General features: G+C 31.5%; 3 protein-coding genes across 5 annotated transcripts; all 3 read left to right on the top strand.

The window, feature by feature from the left end:
- The first annotated feature begins 19 nt into the window (after window positions 1-19).
- LOC140051087 (uncharacterized) lies at window positions 20-9322 on the top strand. The gene is made up of 7 exons (XM_072096181.1): window positions 20-233; window positions 1125-1259; window positions 1922-2193; window positions 3639-3717; window positions 4085-4213; window positions 7391-7487; window positions 7777-9322. Exons 1-7 carry the CDS (start codon window positions 137-139, stop codon window positions 8447-8449), a joined length of 1482 nt encoding a protein of 493 aa, XP_071952282.1. The 5' UTR covers window positions 20-136; the 3' UTR covers window positions 8450-9322.
- A 1099-nt stretch (window positions 9323-10421) lies between these two features.
- LOC140051396 (arrestin domain-containing protein 3-like) lies at window positions 10422-14718 on the top strand. Of its 2 annotated transcripts, XM_072096601.1 has the most exons (9): window positions 10422-10578; window positions 10844-10967; window positions 11231-11297; window positions 11435-11585; window positions 12021-12129; window positions 12455-12708; window positions 13014-13206; window positions 13571-13687; window positions 14128-14718. In XM_072096601.1, the coding sequence occupies exons 1-8, from the start codon at window positions 10429-10431 to the stop codon at window positions 13678-13680; spliced, it is 1158 nt and encodes a 385-aa protein (XP_071952702.1). In that variant the 5' UTR covers window positions 10422-10428; the 3' UTR covers window positions 13681-13687; window positions 14128-14718. The 2 variants fall into 2 exon arrangements, with proteins under 2 accessions (XP_071952702.1, XP_071952701.1); XM_072096600.1 differs by having other exon boundaries at window positions 13571-14718.
- Window positions 14719-15475: 757 nt separating this feature from the next.
- Window positions 15476-21085, top strand: LOC140051603 (arrestin domain-containing protein 3-like). Of its 2 annotated transcripts, none has more exons than XR_011845540.1 (8): window positions 15476-15864; window positions 16202-16460; window positions 17968-18034; window positions 18194-18347; window positions 18844-18952; window positions 19393-19646; window positions 20079-20291; window positions 20403-20694. XR_011845540.1 is itself a non-coding variant. In XM_072096868.1 (8 exons), exons 1-8 carry the CDS (start codon window positions 15703-15705, stop codon window positions 20841-20843), a joined length of 1236 nt encoding a protein of 411 aa, XP_071952969.1. In that variant the 5' UTR covers window positions 15572-15702; the 3' UTR covers window positions 20844-21085. The 2 variants fall into 2 exon arrangements, 1 of the variants encoding a protein (XP_071952969.1); XM_072096868.1 differs by lacking the exon at window positions 20403-20694 and adding an exon at window positions 20722-21085 and having other exon boundaries at window positions 15572-15864; window positions 20079-20187.
- The last annotated feature ends 398 nt before the right edge of the window (window positions 21086-21483 follow it).

The following is a 21483-nucleotide window of genomic DNA, read 5'->3' as shown; positions in this document are numbered from 1 at the left end:
TTGATGGATTAGAAGCGTGTGACGTACTGTCGTTGTTAAATATTAAGCAGTAAGATTAGCGACTACAAACGATCATTCACGGATTATTATTATTTTACGACAATATATCATTCTGTTGTTAAAGAACTCGATTGAAATGAACATATTTGTGTTTGCTGTGTTAATAATTTCCAGTATTTATCTTCAGGTAAATTGTGATAAAACTACTGCAATAATAAATACATATGGATCGGGTGAGTAGGCTATCTTATTATTTTATCAACTTTGTAGTGTTAAACTCGGATATTTTTATCTAATACAATTTGCTTCAAACAGGAAACATTTTAATTTATACATACAACCCGTCAGCTTCAGCATTTGAACGTGGTTAGGAAACTAATTAATATTATAGAATCCATCTTGTTTTATTTAGGCCTATGAAATATAAAAATATAGGCCTATATTTCAAAATCATTGTAAATCAAATTTGATATAACTGAGTATTTTTCAAATAAACCCTACAATACAAATCAGAACCGGACGTTGTAACCCGCAGAAGGGAGGTAATCAAATAATTAAAATTATTTATTTGTAGAAGGTCTAACGTCTTTCCCTTGATATCATGAAATTTCTTGGTGATATTCATCAACAACATAGCCTATACTGTAATAATAATATTATTAAATCCTTGGTGGTCTACACCTGTGGTCAGATGCTATGCTATTTCACTCGATGTTTTCAATTTGCCTGACTGAATCATCATGTTGACCATTTTGTTGTTTTGTTTGCGAGGATATCTATGTTATTATTCACAATTACGCCCCTACGATACAATTCGCCCCGGACCATATTATTTCATACTATTATTAGTATATGCCTAATAAACATTTTAGAATTTTAGAATTCAATAATTTCCCCTTGGACACCGGCTGTTTCATTTTGCATTTTTTAAAGTTTGAATTAAGTACTCTGTTTCTTGTATGTAATTGATATATCTAAGATAATTAATTAAGGTTTAGTTTAATTTTATTAATAGGCTAAAGTAGCCTACACATTTATTTTCTTGTGTTCTTTTTATATTCTCATATCGACTATACGAGTTTTTCTTTGAATGTTATAATCATGTTGTTTGTTTTTTTTTTTAGTATTATACGAATGCAACCTACAAAATATCACACAATGCGAAATTAAAATCGACGTACGAACTGCATCTGTGTTGCACTGGTCACTTACACAATTTAACAAACAACCACCAATCAGAGATAATTCGGATGTCAAAGGTAAATAAAATCAGTACAACTTCTTAGGCATATTTCCGGTACCTTACAATTAAGTTACAGTCACTAACATAACGTTTTTTTCATAAAACCATAAAATAGAGCTTTTACCGTGACATAGAAATTCATTTTATTTAAATTTTTATTAAAAAGTTGGCAAATAGCGCAAGAGAAAACCATGGACCAATAGCCTAACACAGAAGTGTGTTTATGTACATTTACTACGAAACTATACTGAACACCACGTGATACGAAATTAGTCAGATAGTCACTCATGTGTGTTATAAATAACAATCAAACAACCTATATTTACTACGAAATTCAAATGACATTTTCGCTTCGTTCATCCAGCAGACTTCTTCTAAAACCTGGACCCCGTTCCAGAACTCGGTTTTACGGTGATCGTGCTTTCGCTGTCGCAGCCCCAAAACTCTGGAACACTCTACCCCTCGAAATACGCTCATCAAAATCTGTAATCACATTTAAAACTAAACTCAAAACTCATCTCTTCAGAGAAGCATAATCACACGCTACTACTTGCACAGATCTTGGAAAACACAGTGCTTTGAAACCTTTGTCTCTTGCGCTTTATAAATGTTATTTATTATTATTATTATTATTATTCATGCCTTGTGAATTGTACTAAGTTAAGATCTATTTTACAGGTTTATTTATAGTGCTGCATTCTTGGAACCGGGAAAGCGGTGTTTACACATCAATAGCAAATATACCAGAGTTAGAGCTACCATCAGGAAAGGGTACATTGACCTTTTCCTATTACATGTGGGATCTAAACGAACCTGTTCAACTTGAGTATCCCAAACTAAAAGTATTTGCTTGTGGAAATGAAACAAGGGCAATATGGAAAAGAACGGGCGATAAGCTTGATAGGTGGATCACAACAAATATATATTTGAATTGTCAGGAATCATTTAAGGTAAGTGAGTTTTTAAATGATGACCATATCCATGTAAAGAGTTCTTGATTTTATTCAAACATGATATCATCTTTTCTTTAATTTAATCAGTATCATAAATCTAATAGTTGAGGTATACCTAAAAAAGATATATGTTGCTATGATATGCATAGCTCAATCAAGGTGAGAAGGTATGCAAGCGTGTATTGTTGAAATACTTAAAATATTTAACCACCTGTATTATATGTATTGATGCACAAGATGAACTACTCTTGAATATGCAGTTTTTTCTTTGGCCAAATTAAAAGACACAAATATAAAATTATAGTGAACATCTGAACATCTTTAAGCATATAAAATGTGTTTGGTCGCTAGATACTGATTAAACTATATTAATGCTTAGGAATTTGTAGGGTGAAAGATCTATCAACTATTTTTTGTCTGTCCATTGTTGTACACAATACAGAAAGAAAATCAGCATGCCACATGTTATAGACTCATTCTTTCTTTAAGATATTTTGTTTTTGTTTAAGAATGTATTAATATTTTGTTGATGCAAAATAAATATGCCTAAGAAGGCGAAATAAAGTCGACCGTTGGCCGGAATAAACTCAAATAACCCTAACTATATTTATACATTGACTTTTAATGATAAAAATTGATGAAAGTAAACAATCATAAAAAATTTGTTAACATTATTTATTCTGGTAGAAATACGTGGATACTTTGGAAACAAAGCACAACACTCGCAAATCGGAGTCATTAACATGAATGCCAATATAATTATTGTTGTGATATGTCATACAGTTCACCACAACATAGCCGTTAAAATTATCCATCGCCGGATACACAATGCTCTTAGACTAAACATTACCAGATATTGTATTTGCACACTATGACGTTATTTTTGTCAGGGTGTTTTGCCCTCAGCAACATTCATAGAATACTCTATGAGAGACAGAGACGAGATTCCCTTTCCGTTATTCTGTAGACCTGTCGTTAGATAAATATTCCACATTGAACATTTTGACACAAACATTAATTATTAAGAAAACAATGTGTGTATTATTAATTTATTTCAATATATACATTTATTTTAATTGTAAAAATAGACAGTTCGTTATATTTTAAAAGTAAAATGTATCTTGTGTTTAAACTTATTTTAAGTTAGACTATTCCTTTTTGTTTTGAAAACTACAATTATTTTTTTCTTGTGGAAAAGAGTTACACATTTCCAAATGTTTAAAGACTTTGTTTTCTATAATTTCACCGATAATAGGCCTTATAATAATAAATTATTGTTTTGTATTGGGTCTTTTGTTCCGGGTCTTAGTGAGACGAGTATTTAATTATTTCTACTAAATAGGGCCTAACTTGATAATAAAGCTTTTTGGTCGCATTTATATACTTTGTATTCATATATGTAATTATTCAAATACTTCAAACACTGACATTTTTTTCGACAGATATATTTTGAAGCAACCGTAAACGGTAGTAATTGTGGTGTAGCCCTTGATGATATTGTTGTTCGAAGTGGTCATGTTTGTAAGTATTGTATAAATAATTAGGGTAGCTTGACATTGTACGACTTTATGTTATATTCAGCAAGAAAACGTTTAAATTCATCAATGTCTAATAATGAATAATATCAATAAAATAGTTAAAATTTAAAACAAAACCCGTTAATGTCTATTAAGTTTAATTAATACATGGTACCTGCTGATTGTCGACCCTAGTAATTCTTCTCGTGCCCAGTACCACTACTATACTAAATTAATAAGCTTAAAAACCTGGAAAGATTTATAGTTCTCATTTTCAATCCACGTAAAAAAGTAAATCATTTTCTTATTTTCAATTCTGTTTGTTTTTCTTTAAAATTTTGTTAATTAAAAACTGTATTTTTTTAAATTAGTGACTGAAGGACCAACAACACAATCACCGATAACTGCTGATCCATCTTTAACTAAAGAACGAATTTCATCACTGACGTCACAAAATAGCTCCGCTGTAACTACAAATTTCCCAGATTCAACAACCAAAGGTATATTTACCCTGTTATCGTGATCTTCGAAAGATGTAGGTAGCCCCTATTACCTCTAAACACATACCAGGGTACCCAGTTTTGTAAAAATCCTGGACTGATTAAGATTGACGGTGTTGGTTAGGTTAATGGTAGGTCGCCTACACTATCCCAAGAACACGTAAATTTGATCAGACACTCTGATCGAAATCCACATGAGATCAAATTCATTCTACCTTTTAGATTTACAGGCATAGATGAACTCTAAATCTTAGTCAGTGGAAAGAATCAAAGTCAAAAATCAAAGAGTCAAACAGCAATAAATCCCTAAAAACGTAATTTTAAAAAACAAATACATACACATTAAAGTAAAACCTTTATGTAAATTATCATTGTAACATTTAAAATCAATATCTCTTTTGTTGAATGCGGTATTTACTATGTTATCAATAGAAATAGTAATATTATGAACTTTGAAGTGAGTGAATTAGTTGATGACGTCAAACTGGTAAATCCCACTTCTTTGTTGTGACAATATACCCTTGACCGCCTACCAACAAAACGCATATCATTTCCGAATACCGAATCAAGCAGTATATCATATTTATAAGAATAATTAAACCAAATGTTACTTCTGTGTTCTCTGCTCAATAAATCACTAAAATTGTTACACCCAGAAAGTCGAATAATGAGGCCTTATAGGCATGATTTCAGGTGGTTTGAACGTTGATGATCAAGTTGATATTTTAGTGACCAGTTCTGAAAGAAAGTTTACAAAAAGGCATTCAATCCGATAAAAAAGTGATTTTCAATGAACAAAATTCTTATTTTAAATAACAATAATTGTAGGTTGTCCCTTTTAACTAACACTACTTGTGGATGGACCCTTTAACTAACACTAGTAGATGGTCTCTCTTAACTAACACTACATGTAGATGGTCCCTTTTAACTAACTAATTGTAGATGATCCCTTTTAACTAATACTACTTTTAGATTGTCCCTCTTAACTAATACTACCTGTAGATGGTCCCTTTTAATTAACACTACTTGTAGATGGTCCCATTTAACTAACACTGCTTGTATATGGTCCCTTTTCACTAACACTACTTGTAGATGGTCCCTTTTAACTAACACTAGATGGTCCCTCTTAACTAACACTACTTGTAGACTGTCCCTCTCAACTAACACTATTGGTAGATGGTCCCTTTTAACTAACACTACTTGTAGACACGGTCCTTTTTAACAAACACTACTTGTAGATGGTCCCTTTTAACTAACACTACTTGTAGATGGTCCCTTTTCACTAACACAACTTGTAGACACGGTCCCTTTTAACTAACACTACTTGTAGACACGGTCCCTTGTAACTAACACAAGACAAATATTTAAAAATAAATCACCGGTAATTCAACTCAACGTAAACATTTATTTTCTTTCTTTCATTCAATAATAAAACAAATGAATAAGGTATTAAAAAAAGTAAGTACAAGTTACAAATAATACATTTCATTAATATAATATATAAACACGACAGGCAAAAAACATTAGTTCTAAACCGCCCGGTGATATACTGAAATTTTAATTAATTAATTTGAAACGATAAAGATGAGGAAATATAATATAAATATATAGCCTATACTATAGACTATTTTTAGTTACACACATATATAAATATACATATTTATATATATAAACAAATCAGGCAAAGAACATTAACATTAATTAATTATTTTATTTATTTGTATATATATGCATATATGTACACACACACCTATATATATGTATATATACACATATACATACATACATACACACAAACTCATCAGACAATAAACATTAATTCTAAACAGCCCGGCGATATACTGAAATATTAATTAATTAATTTGAAACGATAAAGATGAGGAAATATAATATAAATATATAGCCCATATAAACTATTTTCAGTTACATATATATATATATAAATATACAATATTTATATATAAACAAATCAGGCAAAGAATATATAAATATATATATACAAATATATATAAATCCAAAGGCAAATAACTGAAAAAAGATGACAATGCTGTGGGTTAATTAACTTATTAAGTGTATCATTTCTTTCTTACTAAAGTATTAAAAACTGAAAACTACTTGACTGATGCCATGGGATATTTATACCAGATGGTGAATAAATTAATTGTCTGAAAGAAAGTGGATCATTTCATAAACCCACAATCGCAAGGTCTATTGCCTTATTGTATCCAATATAAAACCCACTATTGTCGTAATAGTTGTTGTCGTCCCAGCAGAGTAAACAAAGGAAACACAATGTGAACAACCTACTTGTAATCTACCGCCTTTCCGACATCAGACATGTTACAATGGTTTGGAAAAAAAACACACGCGTGCCTAAAATTGTATCAGTTGTCTCAAACTTTAAGTGAGAATGATATCAAAATACTACTTTACAGAGTTTAATAATAATATTGCAATCATTCCATCATTTCTTTACAGAATGTTACACAAATAGTAGACTTCAAATCACCAGGAATTCCTTATAGAATACACATTGCACATTGACTAAGCTTAAAACATTTATTTATGACAGTTAAGTTAAAGATTTATTGTCTCCCAAAAACTTGAAAAATTAAGATTAATTAAATCAGACTTTTAATATATTATTTTGTAATTTTAATAAAGTTAATCACTTTCATAGAAAAAAAATGGTTATAATTCAACCAAAAATCTATTGGCTGGCAGCCAATTTGACTATTTTTTTCTTTAAATTACATTTTTTCGATCCAATTTTTGGTGAAAGTGGATTAACAAAAAAAATGTTTAAGAATTATTTTTTCAGCTGGGAGACAATACATCTTTGAGATGTATTGCTGAAAACTATACAGTAAGCATATAAGTCTATACGGTATAATTTGACCTTAGTCAATACGTGAACCAATAAACTCAAATTGTATTCAAATTATTCTCACTATGGTTCCGTGATATACATTTCATCAGTAGAGCTTCAACGAAAACAATTTTCATTTCATTTTCATTCCTTGATGATACATATGAGTACAACATATATAGTAATTACAATTACAAATAAAAAGAACATGATGATATCTTTAAAAAATACAGTAGGCCTACTGCCAATCAGTATATTCCAAAATTAAATTTTAATAATGAATGTATAATTTGTATTATATTTTTCAGACAATGACAGCTTGATTGTGATTTTAATTGGAATAATCATTGGTTTGGTTTTCATTATCATTATGAGCGTTATAATTCACTGTTGCTTACTTAGAAGGTTGGTATAGTTTTTTAAGTCACGTATTGTATACCGTAAACTAAACAGTTACATTTCCTGAACAAATTACACTTTGAAACCAAGAGACGATTTGGATTGAGTTTTGAACTGTTATCAATACGTTAATTGAGGAAGAGAAAACCAGTGTAAACTGTAATACAGTTTAAAATAATCTGACAAACTTTCGTTTGTTTCCAAAATAATATAGTAACTTTGACGAATTTAATTATAGTTATCAAAAACAATGATATAAATCTTTTAATCATGAACTCTGTATTTTATTTCTCAGAAATCGTCGCAAGAAGAAAGTGCAAGTGGAAATAGTTGCTGCTGAAACTAAACGCAAACGTTTTCAAGAATCAAAATCCGGACTGATGACAACATCAGGTTATATGACACTAACCAAACCTAAAGAGGGTGGTTTGAACAATTCTGCTGAATTAGGTGCCATAGATCTTACAAGCACCCCGAAGACACAACAAGGAATACAATTTCAACAACGAATGACACCCATAGAACGTGGTAAGTCGTTGCCACGTCTACCATCCTTACCAAAAGAAGCTAAAGAAGAACAGCCATATAGACACAGTGTTAATATTGACGCAACATACGAAGATGTGGATGACATACCAGACTGCAGTTTATCTCGAAATTCACCAATTAATCACAATTTAACTAACACCGACTCCCCGGTGTCACCTGTATATTTTACCCTATCACCAGCAGATCAAACATATTCACAGTTATCAGAGTATGCAACAATGCCTGACGTTGTCAGGAACGCAGACGACAATGGGTTGGCTCATCAACCAAGTTTTGTAGCGAAAAACAATCAACGTCGAAAATCTTCATTATCTTCTCTGAGGGATAAACTTAGTAAAGGACTGTCAAATGCTTCAAACGATTACGAAGAGCTAAAGCACGACGAAGAGTATTATGAAGTTTTGGAATGCCAAATGTAGATTCAGCTTCAGAGACGTCTAAGTAGGAAATGCGATCTCCTAGCATTTCCAAGCCAACAGTATTTGACATATTTTATGACACCTATACAAATACATACCGATATCAATTCAATTCAATTTACACAATAACATACAGGATAATAAATACAATGAATGTAATCACGTGGGGGGATGGTCATATAAGTCAGAAAGACCAACCCCAGGATATAACATTAAATACGAATACGAAAAAAACCAAAAAAACACATACACTAATAATAAATCAAGAAACAAAGCTACAATGTCTAGTTAAACCTCTTTATCCGATCTTAACTGTGGTCGTATAAAATATATATTTAACGTTCATCATATATTGAAAGTAAATAGTTCTTGTATACTAATACACTATCTTCTATAATTACAAAGCCCAAAAAATGAAAATATTGTATCTCCGGTAGGTCGTTGTAGCAATTTTTAAAATACTGTTATTTTTGTAACAAAAATGACACTAAAATGAGGCCTGTTTTTTTTCTTATTGGGTGTAATCTAATTACGTCAGCTAGACGCGTTATATTGACCGGTCAATATAACACCACGTTTCGTTCCTTGGAACGGTAGTTATATAATTCCAATTAAATAATATGTAATATTTTTGGTCTTGAATTTGTTTGAGATCAGACAACGCCTTTTGTTTGTCATCAATTTTTATACCGTTGTAAATATGACCGAATCTTTAATGTAAATACGTTCTAATTTATACTCATATTTTGTAAATTATAATAATTTATTATGTAGATTTGTACGATTGCATTTAGTAACTAGTTATCTAGTCATGTACTTGACTGATCGGCGTTGATTTATAAGTAAACTGTTTTTATATACTTAAAGGCAGAAAATAATAATGAGAAAAATAAATGAATAATGAATAATGGATGAACTGTTATTTCTTTAAATAATTGTGCCTACATCTTATGACGTGTAAATATCGAGATCGATGCAACTATAATCTCGCCATGGAAGAAATACTTTATTTATTTCTTCTATGATATCATATCACATTTGAATATGTTTGTGCCTGTGCTCCTACAACCACTCGGTATGTTAATTAGGGCCTATAGTAATACGAACGAAAAAAGTAAGTATACAATTAATCAAAAGGAAAACTAATTCAAATTTAAAGAGAATCGAATTAACCGAAACTTTTTTTTTTATTAAAGGACTGAAACTAAAACTACAACTTTCACCTAAACATAATCGTCTAAACCGCCCTCTCGCTGTGAATCTGAAAGACGAGTCTTAAACCATCCTTGAACTTGACAATAATGGGGTTTTTTTTAATAACAATTTAAAATAAACCACACCGACCGCACTTCCTACCTGTGTAATTAAAAAACGGTAAATGTACCTGACAGACAACAAAACCAAAAATCTCTACCTCCTCTGATCTCCTGTGTGTGTTGGAGCAAATCATATCACGTTTCGGTCTCTTTGTGATGGAACATATCAGCCAGTTTTTCTTGCCTCATATTAGGATTTACCTGTCCTCATATTTTTATTTATATTTTGATATTTTAATAAACAATTGATATTTGTTCAAAATAAAGCCGGAAACATTATGAAAATTTAAAATAATTTGACACAGAAATTGTGCTTTGCCTGAAATATAGCAGCAAGTAAAGATATCGTGGTTCATGTATGTTGCTTTAATTTCATCGGCATTTTCTCGCCTCTTATGGTACATCTCAGCTCAGTCCAGCAGTGGGCTTTGTCGCCACTCTACATATTTGATCCGCTCTATATCGACAATAAAATAAATAATCGTTATTTTGTGTAGGTGAATCCTGACGTTGATACGTAGGCATATGTATGTGGGCACGGCTTGTCTTTTCTCTATTCAGATAGCGTAATCATCCATGATGGGTTCAGAACAAATAAAAATATTGTATATAATCTACAGTTTCGTACTTTATTATGAGTATTGTGTTGTACTTGATTGAGCTATGGGACGAATACAAGATTTATCAATATGCTTAGACAATGCTTCAGCCGTATACAGAGTTGGTGAAAGTATCTGCGGCTCGGTGTCTTTAACACTCGCAAATTCCACAAAGATTCCACAAATAAGCATTCATCTGTTTGGAAAATCTATGGTATGTATCTCTATTCATATAGTTAGTATTGTTATTGTGACTATTGGTGTCACGTACGTTTAAAACCATTATTCATACTTTTGCTCTAAATTTCTCTCTCCTGTGCAAAGTCGATGCATTTACATTCATCATGTTAGAGTAGGCATTATACTGGACAGAATTTTCTATACGCATTGAATTCTTCTTGACAAAATTATAGAGAGTACCAACTTAATTTGAGGAAAAAGTATAAATATGCATGTCAAATATACTTATTTTGAAACAGGTGAATATTGGAAAAGAGATAGCCGATGAAGGGGAGAATAATGAAAATGATGAAGAAGAAGATAAAACCGATGACACAAATAATGACATTTACGTCGATGATTATAAGATAATATGGGGAGATTGTGAGTCATTACTTCATAAGGCTTAAAAGATAAAATAATAAAAAAAAAAATACTGGCACTTTTTTACTTTTTGATTACTCAATAGTTTGTTTTCATCAATATTGTATTGAGACCACGAAACGACATAAAAATAAGCGCATGTTGTAATTACAATTTATATAATACTTTATTAATAGCGAATCTTCTTTCTTTTATCTCTATAAAACGATTACATTTGGTTTACAATTCTGTAAAAATGATTTTTTTTTTTCTATTTTATTTAGCTAATGCAAGTACAATATTTGCACCAGGAAAAAACAATCTTCGATTTGAGTTTGTTTTACCGTCAAGGTAGGTCTCAATAATGTATATGATATCTAAATCTTAACATATATTTAGTAAATATACAATTTGAAAAGAAAACTGTTTCTACTGAAGAATTATTTTAATGGAATTTGGTAATGACTGTTTTTTTTCTTCAAACTTAGTAATTTGCCAACATCCTTTGAAGGAGAACATGGAAGTATCCGATATTGGTTAGATGCGGAAATAGATCCTGGTATGTTTGATTTTGACAAGAAATCAAGAAAGATTATCACAGTGATAAATACAGTGGATTTGACACACCCAATGTACGCAGTAAGTGTAAATACGAATGTTAACATAACTACACTGAGAAAAAAAGTTAAAAACATGTTCATTTTTATGGGAAGATCGTATGATGACATATAAATATTTTTCAATTGTCGATTCCATGCCACATGTTTTTGTAATGCCATCTACTTATTATTGATGAGTTATATTAACCCATAGGCCTACATTATCAGTAATCAATTCTTTGTTAACATATGTTGATTTTAAAAGATAATTTTTAAAGTTAATTTATAAAATGGTTAAGATGAAGAAAAGAGTGAAAACCCCGCTGCCCACCAAAGATTCACCGGTGCATTTCTTTTTATGACTCAAAATCCTACCATAACCTCTGTGGTTATGTTCAGATTATAGGGGCCTACTGAATAAAGAGTCATTAACACATGCTCAATATAATATATACGTACAATAATGTTTACATAGGTTAAGATGAGTGCAAATAAGGAGAAAGTATTACGTAACGCTAAATGCTGTTCAAAACCACAGCAACTTTACTTCAACCTAGTACTAGAAAGAAGATCATATTCACCAGGTACGTAATGAATTAAATAAGCAATACATGTACTACGTTTGGTATATGGTGTATAATATTATATTAAATTACAATAATCTTTACGAATTAATATCTCTTATTAATGATGTATTTTCACAAAATGAAGATTAAATAAAAAAAAAACTTTGAATAGGCCATATTGCAGTTTCGGTATTCACTAACATATACATATATACTTATATATAAACAAGTGATTCTATAATATTTGACATCCGCACATTGCAGTATAAACACAACATTTAATATTACAGAGTTTAAACACTTTTAACTGTGTTAAAGAATAAATTAGTGTAATTCGTTACAGGTGAAAGCTTAATTTACAGTGGAGAGATAATGAATTCATCCAATAAGAAAATCAAACCAAGTGTATCGTTTCACCAAAAGTCAACGTACTCTCAAGAAATGAACAGTAAAGTCACGGACAAAATCGTGACCTCAGAAGACCTGCAAATGGTTAGCAAGAAAGACACCCAGAATTGGAGTAATTTTGCATTACAGATGCCTCCAATTCCACCTTCATTCAAATGCAAATATATCGAGGTCGAATATTACCTTAAGGTAACCAATTCATACTGCAATCTGTATATTGCTTATTTCTATTTGTTTTTATATGAGGAGAGGGGGAGATACATAATCTTCGTGGGACCTACTTGAAGATTACTCAAATTAAATTGTTGTCATTGCTATAAATACAGATATATTTTTGCAATTTGGCACTTTTGCATAACGCATTATTCACAATTAAGTAATCCAGGCTTAAATTTGCATGCTAACTGTGAACTGTAGTATTGTAAATGTTAAGCTACATTAAAGTACAACGTATAGTCACAACTGCCTTAACGTGGTGTTTTTTGATATTCCAGCTTTCCTTAAAAGTTTCACGATCTAAAGAGACATCTGTGTGTATACCCGTCCTAATCGGAACCGTTCCATTACCAATGCATCTACCTCCAGTAGTAGATACAACTGCGACAATGAGTTCGTCCTCTTCGTCTGGCTTTGGAGGAGGAGGAGTGGGAAGAAGTAAAAGTATGAGCACAGAATTCTTGCTTTCAGGTAAAAACAAATAGTTATTCATGATTATTTGCCTTCCTTCGTCTTTGTGATAGATTGTAAACATCCTTACACGACTTTGAATCTTTTAGAAAAACCATCAAAATATATTTAAATTTCGTGTATGTACAAAGTGTATGCCTATAGTTTCTATCAAAGTAACTGTTGCTTAAAAAAACTAATTGCACCAAGCATTCAAACAATCTGTAGTGGGTCTTCCTGAACATTACTTTTTAAAGCGAAAGAATGCTATATATTGAAAAGCCGCCAACATTATTAGTTTTATATATGTGTAAATAATTTAATCTGGTTGGTTTATTTTTTCTGCATCTACTTAAACTTATTCTGATGGTTTATTTTTTCTCAGGATCACAGTATGCAAGCAGTGTGTTTGGACCGGTAGATACGGACACCAATGAAAAGGTTTTAGGCGATTCAAAATATATACCAATGTACAGCTATTTTGATCCAACATAGAAGAACGGTATGGTGTAAAAGAATGTAATTTGATGTGATCAATGCAATTCAATATAGGTTTTATTACAATTTATACTCGATGTGCTAATACATGGTAAAATGTTGCAAGTCTTTCGATACATTCTGTTTGTTATATACATCCAATATACATGTTTATTGTCACTAGATATTACCGTACAACATAGTATGTAATGTGAGTACTTACTTCAATAAGTCATGATTCTAGATATACACTATACAAGTTCATATTATACTTACTGGTAGGATTTAATAATATAATAATTATTTTTATAAGACCACACATTCCATAAATATTTCAGTTTTATTCAAATCATTTTGCTTTTTATCAAACATTTGTGTTGCGTGCAAACAACTAGTTTTATTTTGTTAGCTATGCACAAGGCTGGCTTATTTTATAAATCCCCTCTCTTGTTTATTTGATTACAGGAGCCTACGACAATTCCACGGACGAGTAACATTACAATCTATTCTATAGTCGATAACCCAGTTTAAAAATTGTATTGTTGTTTATTGTGTTGATCTAATAGTTATACCAGTATAAAATGTATCAATCATATTGGACATATTATAAAGTATTTTTGTGTTATAAAGGCATATTCTAATCTTGTGTATCTGGATGCAAGGTATTTAACACTATACAAAATAGAAAGTGTTCTTGCTGGTGGCTGATAACAGTATAAATAAACAAGTTTCCATTAATTTACCTTCATACATATTACTTTATTCTAATTCATTTTCGTTTGTATGTATGGTCTACTTGAACTAATTGCGTGTAAATATATCGATTTATGTCAATTCAATATTTATTATACAAAAAAAGAGATTCTTAGAAATGATTCGTTGGCATATTTCTAATTTTGGTAAAACTAGTATGTGTGTGCATAAACCAGGATTTTAACCAACAGCTCATGTTCTTATTTACCATTAGGCATATATCCTAATTATACTTTATGTAAATGCATGTAAATATATATTATTTGATGCCAAATACAATAAAATGAGACTCTCAAACTGAATCGTGAATAATTGCCAATTTTAACAAAACTATACTATTTGTGAGTGGGAGGGATTGCGTAAACCATTTTTGTACTCGATATCTCAAACTAATCCTCGTCATCTGGTAAATACAAAAACAAATCGTCCATGTATATTCCAATACGAATAAATGATTTTGTGAAAAAGAACAGAGGAAATAAATAATCAATTAATCGCGAGAAGTTGATTCGCAGAAGTGGCCACATCTTGACTTCACCTTGAAGGGTTGATTATAACATTTCAGCACAGATTGGAGAAATACGCCACAGCGCCTTGGATCACTAATTGTTGCTGGAATTGGCCCTTTACAAATTCGTATATATTATTATTATCATTATTATTAATTAATATCGTTATACAAAAGCTTTACGACCTTTGACATCTGTGTCTTGTATTATATATCTGTATTATATAACTATATAAAATACTTAATATAACTATTTCTATAAGGCAATATAATACAACACTTTTTTATTACAATAGTATCGCATCATACTTAGTGATGTAATGCATATTTCAACTTGCTAAACTAAGAACATACCAACTACTTTCTCTTAGTTATCCCTGCCAACCAGAATTAACAGTAATCATTCGGTGAAGATTGGCGGGTAACTTAACTCAGTCTGAACGACCCTTTGTGAAAGCAGACCCACGTAAAATGGAAAGGTGTTAGTAGAATTGAATTCGTGACGTTGTGATCAAGGTGTTATAACATGAATCCAGGATAGGAATTTTGAGGGCGTAAGAAATCACTTGTTTCGGTTTGACTTTAACTTAGCAATTCAAATCAAGAATCGTGTTCTCTACCACACGCTTTTGTACGATACGACATTGACGTGCAGACAAGAGTGGGTGCAACAAACAATACAGTTACTTAACACTTCATTGCATTCATTCTTGATAATAGTCCTGCTTTTAGCCTATAAGTAACACTGGAATGTCAACAACCAAAACACGCAAAACAGCATGGGAAAAATACGCGATTTTAAAATTATAATTGATAGACACACTGCTGGAGAGAATGTGTTTGGACTAGGTGATACTATTTGTGGAGTAGTCGTGGTACACCTAAATGAGCCTTCAAAGATTTCAAAGTTGGAGATTGACATTTGTGGGAAGACATCTTTGGTAAGAATTGAACTATTGATAGGCCTACGTTAAACTATAGGCCCTATTGTTCATACATTTTCGGGCCGGGGTTGGAAGATAATATAGAAGTGTGTAGAAGTGAATTATGTAAATATGTGCACGGAAAATATGCCTTTACGGGAACCTTATTTCAATTACAGTAATGTAAGATTATGCCTAAGAACTGTTTAATTAAAAGTAATTGTAAGTTCATGGTTAATGGTTTTAACACTAAGTGAATATACACTGACATAACCATACCATACTGGTCTACTTCTTTGACGTGTGCATCCTAATAAACACTTTTAAAGCTGACCTTTTTTATTTCTTGAATTAGAGTACAACTCTTGACAATGAATATGATAACGCAATGTGTGACGTAAGTGATGAAGAAGACGATGACACCGATGAAGAGGAGGATGTCACAAAGAAAAACAAAATACAAAAATCCAAGAAAAGCAAGGAAAAGGTGAAAAAACAATCAGAGAAAATAGAAGATGGTGGATGTGAAGAGGAAGATGATGAGGATGAGGAAGAGGAGTATGACTCGGATGAATGGCATTTCCGGGATAATCAAATACTTTGGGGAGGAAAGCGTAAGTATGCGTATCAGTAATACGAATACATTAACTTTATAAATTAGTTTAGCGTTGTTATTATTGTATAAACTAGATGGCACGCTCGCTTCGCTCGCGTACCATCTAGGTCGTGCCCACAGATGGTTCTCGAATACACAGTATTTTCCAGCGAGAAAAAAATGGAGATTTCAAATGTACGTACTGCAGGACTATAATACATTGTCGTTTACAGAAACGAATAAATATACACGATGATTTATGTAGTCAGCTAAAATTAGCACCCTGGGAATTACTTCCGAGAGAGAAACAAAATGAGTCAAATTTTTTTATTTGGACTCATTTAAACAAACCCAATTTGTGTTTTGTATGTAACATTAAGGGTTGAGGGATGGGGGAAGAAGATAGGTACAAAGAGGAAACATTTTAAAATATATTCTTATCCACTCAGTAACGAAATATTGTTTTTAATGTTTTATAGGCCTATAAATAATATACCACTAAATACAGTAAACCATTTACGATTTAATACTTTGTTAAAACTCTCACTGTCATAGTCTATTGAAATAGTAAAGTACATGTAACGATACACGTACCACTACGTACGTTTATATATTTTTAAATTATTAATTAATACAAACGTTGAGAAGCAACTGTCAGTAATAACGTTTATTTATTTGTATATTATATGTTTATAATCTAACAATACCTTAACAGTATTGTACAGCATTGCAATACTATTTATGTTTATTCTCCAAGGGGGCCCATAAATCTAAATCTATACCTCTATGGTTAAACCAAATAATTTGGAATGTTCCATTCATCACAAATCAATACATTTGTAAAAACGTATATTACATGTATCAAAATAGCATTTTTTAAAGAAAATCGGCCTGTCTTCAACATCATGATGCTGTACTCGAACTGTTCAACCGGTTTTCAGCTATTAAAAACAATTATCGTAGGAGGAGATAGGAAAATGCGAAGCGTCCTCGTATTATTGTGTGCGGGTATTTTTCAAATTGACATCCATTAGACAGTGTATACCACGATCGGAAAACACCCCTATTTGGGGCAAATCTTTGAACCTAAATTCGTTTTAATCGTCAATAACTAATTATCGAACTCAATTTAATTAGTAAACAGGGTTACATCAGGTGGTTAAAATTAGTACCGAAAGTACGAACCAACTTTATATACCATCGCGTAAACATTCTAGAAATAACGCACGATTTACCGATTTTTGCCCTTACGTAAATTTATATATAGATGAGAAGAGTGACGAATGCGTATATCTCATTACCACCACACTGATGTTAATAACAGTTTCTTTTACGATGTGTACTTAACTAGTTAGGCCTAGTATTGCCGACCCGTTTCTTACAGAATTTCCAAAAACGGTACTTGTTTTTGCTGATACTCATTCGATGTATTCGTTATTTACTATCTTTATTTTTCTATTTATTCATTTTTTATCTATTATCATTTGCTTTTATTTTATGTGTTAATATATCTTTATATTTTTTAGGCGGGGGAAAGAAAAAAATGCCTATTGGTAGAAATGAAATCAGATTTGAATTCCAAATTCCACACGAGTAAGTTCAATATACAATATTGCATGCCTATTCGAATAAATATGTTTTGTGAACATAATGCACAATACTTTATAACATAATTATTACATTATTATTCTTGGCTATCTTAGAGGTGTTTGATCCAAATGATAACCATTTGTAAAAATGTATATCCTCCAGGTCGCTTCCGACAACATTCGAAGGCTCTATGGGTTTTACTCGATATTGGCTCGAAGCTTCGCTAGAACCGACACGATTTGAATTCAAGAAAAAAGCACAACTACCATTTACCGTTGCAAGCCACGAGATAACATTCAATGATGAAACATATTTGGTAAGTAATATTGAACGCAATTAATATGCTTACCTCCGAAGCAAGATACAAATCAAACCTGTAGGTTTGCTTATTGTAAACTTGGTTTTACTGTACTTTACAGTATATAGGAAAACGTCTTTTCAGTTCATTGTCATTCATTCATTCTTTATTTCGTAAACAGTGTACATATTATATAAAAACATTTAAATTAATTTAATTAATTTAGGTTTGTTGAATGTCATGAAATTCTCGATAGTTAACAGATGACTCATGTCATGTGAAGTTGGCTAAAGACTACCGTATGCTTAATAATAATAATAAGATCTTGCAACGGAAAGAAAAACTCGTACCAGAAAGGTGTTCTTCCACGAGGCTGTATAACATTGTAACACAAAGTATTGTAATAAAATCAAAATCACGGTTAAAAAAAATCAAACAATTTAGTTAGTAAAGTTAGTAAATTAGACGACGATTACTTCATTCAAGAAGATAACTTTTTATTTCTTTAAAATAGGAATCTGTGACTAAATCAAAACCAAACTCATTTAGAATCTGTCCATGTTTTCCAGGAAGAAGGAAAGTGTTTTACAGTTTCACTACTGATAGAAGCATATACCATCCAGGTAGTAATACATTGAAAATTAATATGAATAATTATATCTGTAGATGCATGTGTATAATAATGATTTTAATATAATTGGGGATATGTACACATTCTAAACAATATTAACTTGCTGGGTAGGCCTATGACAACTACATTGAACCACTGCATCATAATGTATTTTGTTACATACTGTCCATTGTCGTATTTATTTAATAACGACTTTTGTGAGTTTCATTTTCTAAACAAGACCATATACATGGCTAGCGGCTGCAGTCGCGTGTTCAAATTTTAGCTAGTGTTTACCGACCAGCCGACCGACCGGCCATCGGACCGAAATAGTGAGCTGTAGAGTCGCGTTGCACGCACGCGACTAATAATTTTCAAATCTTCATAATTATGGATCGAGATTCCATACCTTTTCACTTTTGTCTAGTATTATAGTATACTCTCGCTTTTTAGGTGATTCCATTTTGTTCAGCGGAGAGATAAAAAACAATTCAAAAGAAACGATCACGGGAAAAATTTGCGTTTACCAACAAGTAGTGTACCACGGAGAAAATGGTGATAGACGGGAAGAAAGAGCAGTTGACTGTAAAGCTGTAAGTGACGTTGAAGGAATGGAAACAAAGAAATGGACAAATAGTTCACTTATGATCCCACCAATTCCTCCATCAAGCATTAGTCGGCTCATAGATATACACTATGCGATTGAGGTAAGATGTTTCATTTGTAAAAAAGAGCAAGAACTTTCCATTGAGAAAAATTTCATCTTTCGCACACTCTCTTTCTTCCATGGTTTGTTTAGAGGTATGGGGCTGGGCAACTGGGCTTCCAATTTTTCTTTCTTTATTTATTTATTTTTCAATTTGAACATTGTTTCTATATTCTAAGATACATTTCTAGGAAGAGAAAAAAATTATGACAGAGTACTGAGTAGGGCGGGAAAGTGACCTTGCATGTGCTTAGTCGATTGACTCGCTTTACCGGGAACGACAAAGGTGTTGACTATATTAAGCGAAGTTATTTCTATTTTTGGACATGAATATCTTAGTATATTATGTTTCATTGTGGGTATATTCGTTTACAAGCAGAATGGTATTTAATCCTTGTAATTTATAGACTCTTCACTATTTTTGTTACTTTAGATGATACTTAACATCGGAGACAACAAAGAAAGGAAACTGAGCATCCCGCTTCAGATACAATCATCACAGGTTCAAACAAAGTCGTTTGGTGGATTTAGCTATTACTGTGGTACGATCTCTATACAAAAACCTAATTCACATTTGTAGACCCGAAGTGTGAAATGTTATATTTGGTTTCAGAGGACAATAATAGTGTAATAAGTTAATGTTTATGAATAAACCAATAATAAAACTTACCGTACTTCAAGACAGTTGACGATAGCTGGCAACTGACAAGTTTTTCTGTTAAACTGTCTTGGACGTAATTTTTATTTATTGGTTTATTTTATGTACATTACCTAATGTTTGTAGTCCTATTAGGTGCTATTACTGGAAGTCTAGCATTATCAGTTATCCAGTAAAACAACAACGATTTTTTAAATAATTTGTTTATATATTGTTTTTGTTCGTGTATGAATACATTTCACAAATGTTTTGAGTGTATCAAAATGTAAATAAGTGCGTTGCTTATCAATAATAACTATTCGAATAGTATAAGTACATATTATAATAAATACAGTACTAGTTGTATAGTTGATTAAGAATCAACAGATTTAGAAATCAACAAAAATATAATAGTTCTGTATTGACATTGTGTTTGCAGGACCTGTTCCAAATTACGGGAAATCAGTGTTTGGTCGGACTTTATTACCAGAAGATAAGAAAGCATTCGAACCATCCTCATACATTCCTATGTACAGCTACTATCCGCCAGTTGGTTTGTGAAAATAATGGACCAGAGGAAAACACAAATCTACCATAAACTATAAATATGGAATGCCACAAAAATAGCTAATTTTGCATATCTAGAGACTTTTGTACACGCACTTCTCTGGCCTAATGAAAATTGTTGTCCTAAAACTAACGGAAAGATCTTTTTATTCCATCTATAACTCTGGTCATCATTTCTGTTTCATTTTGTTCATAACAATGCATTATATTTTATATTTTTATTTTAATAAGTGTATGACCTTTGACATTAGTTGTTATGATTTATATAAGACTTATTTGTGATTATTCTCATATTATGTATCTAAATAAATGAATGTTGAACGTTTCAGTTATTATATTCGTTGCCATTAATAGTTTAGCAGCACAAACTGCCAAATTTACTTTCATGACGACAAAATCTATTAGTAGGATTACTTGGTATATTGCTCTTAAATGCTCCTTTTTTTAGAATAACTATAAAATAATAGATTTCAAATTTCCACCGAAAGTTGCAAAGCGTCTCTTTTCTTTAGACCGGTATGTGACTTCCAATAAATAATTTGCTGGGAATTCGATATGTAAAAAAGCACTTTCAATAACAAAATTAAACTTGTCTAGCTAGCACTCTCTCGAACGGTAAATTCGATCTGAGCAT

The sequence above is a fragment of the Antedon mediterranea genome, chromosome 6 (assembly GCF_964355755.1).
Source record: "Antedon mediterranea chromosome 6, ecAntMedi1.1, whole genome shotgun sequence".
NCBI classification, from domain to species: domain Eukaryota; kingdom Metazoa; phylum Echinodermata; class Crinoidea; order Comatulida; family Antedonidae; genus Antedon; species Antedon mediterranea.
This window is presented reverse-complemented; position numbering and strand designations above follow the sequence as displayed.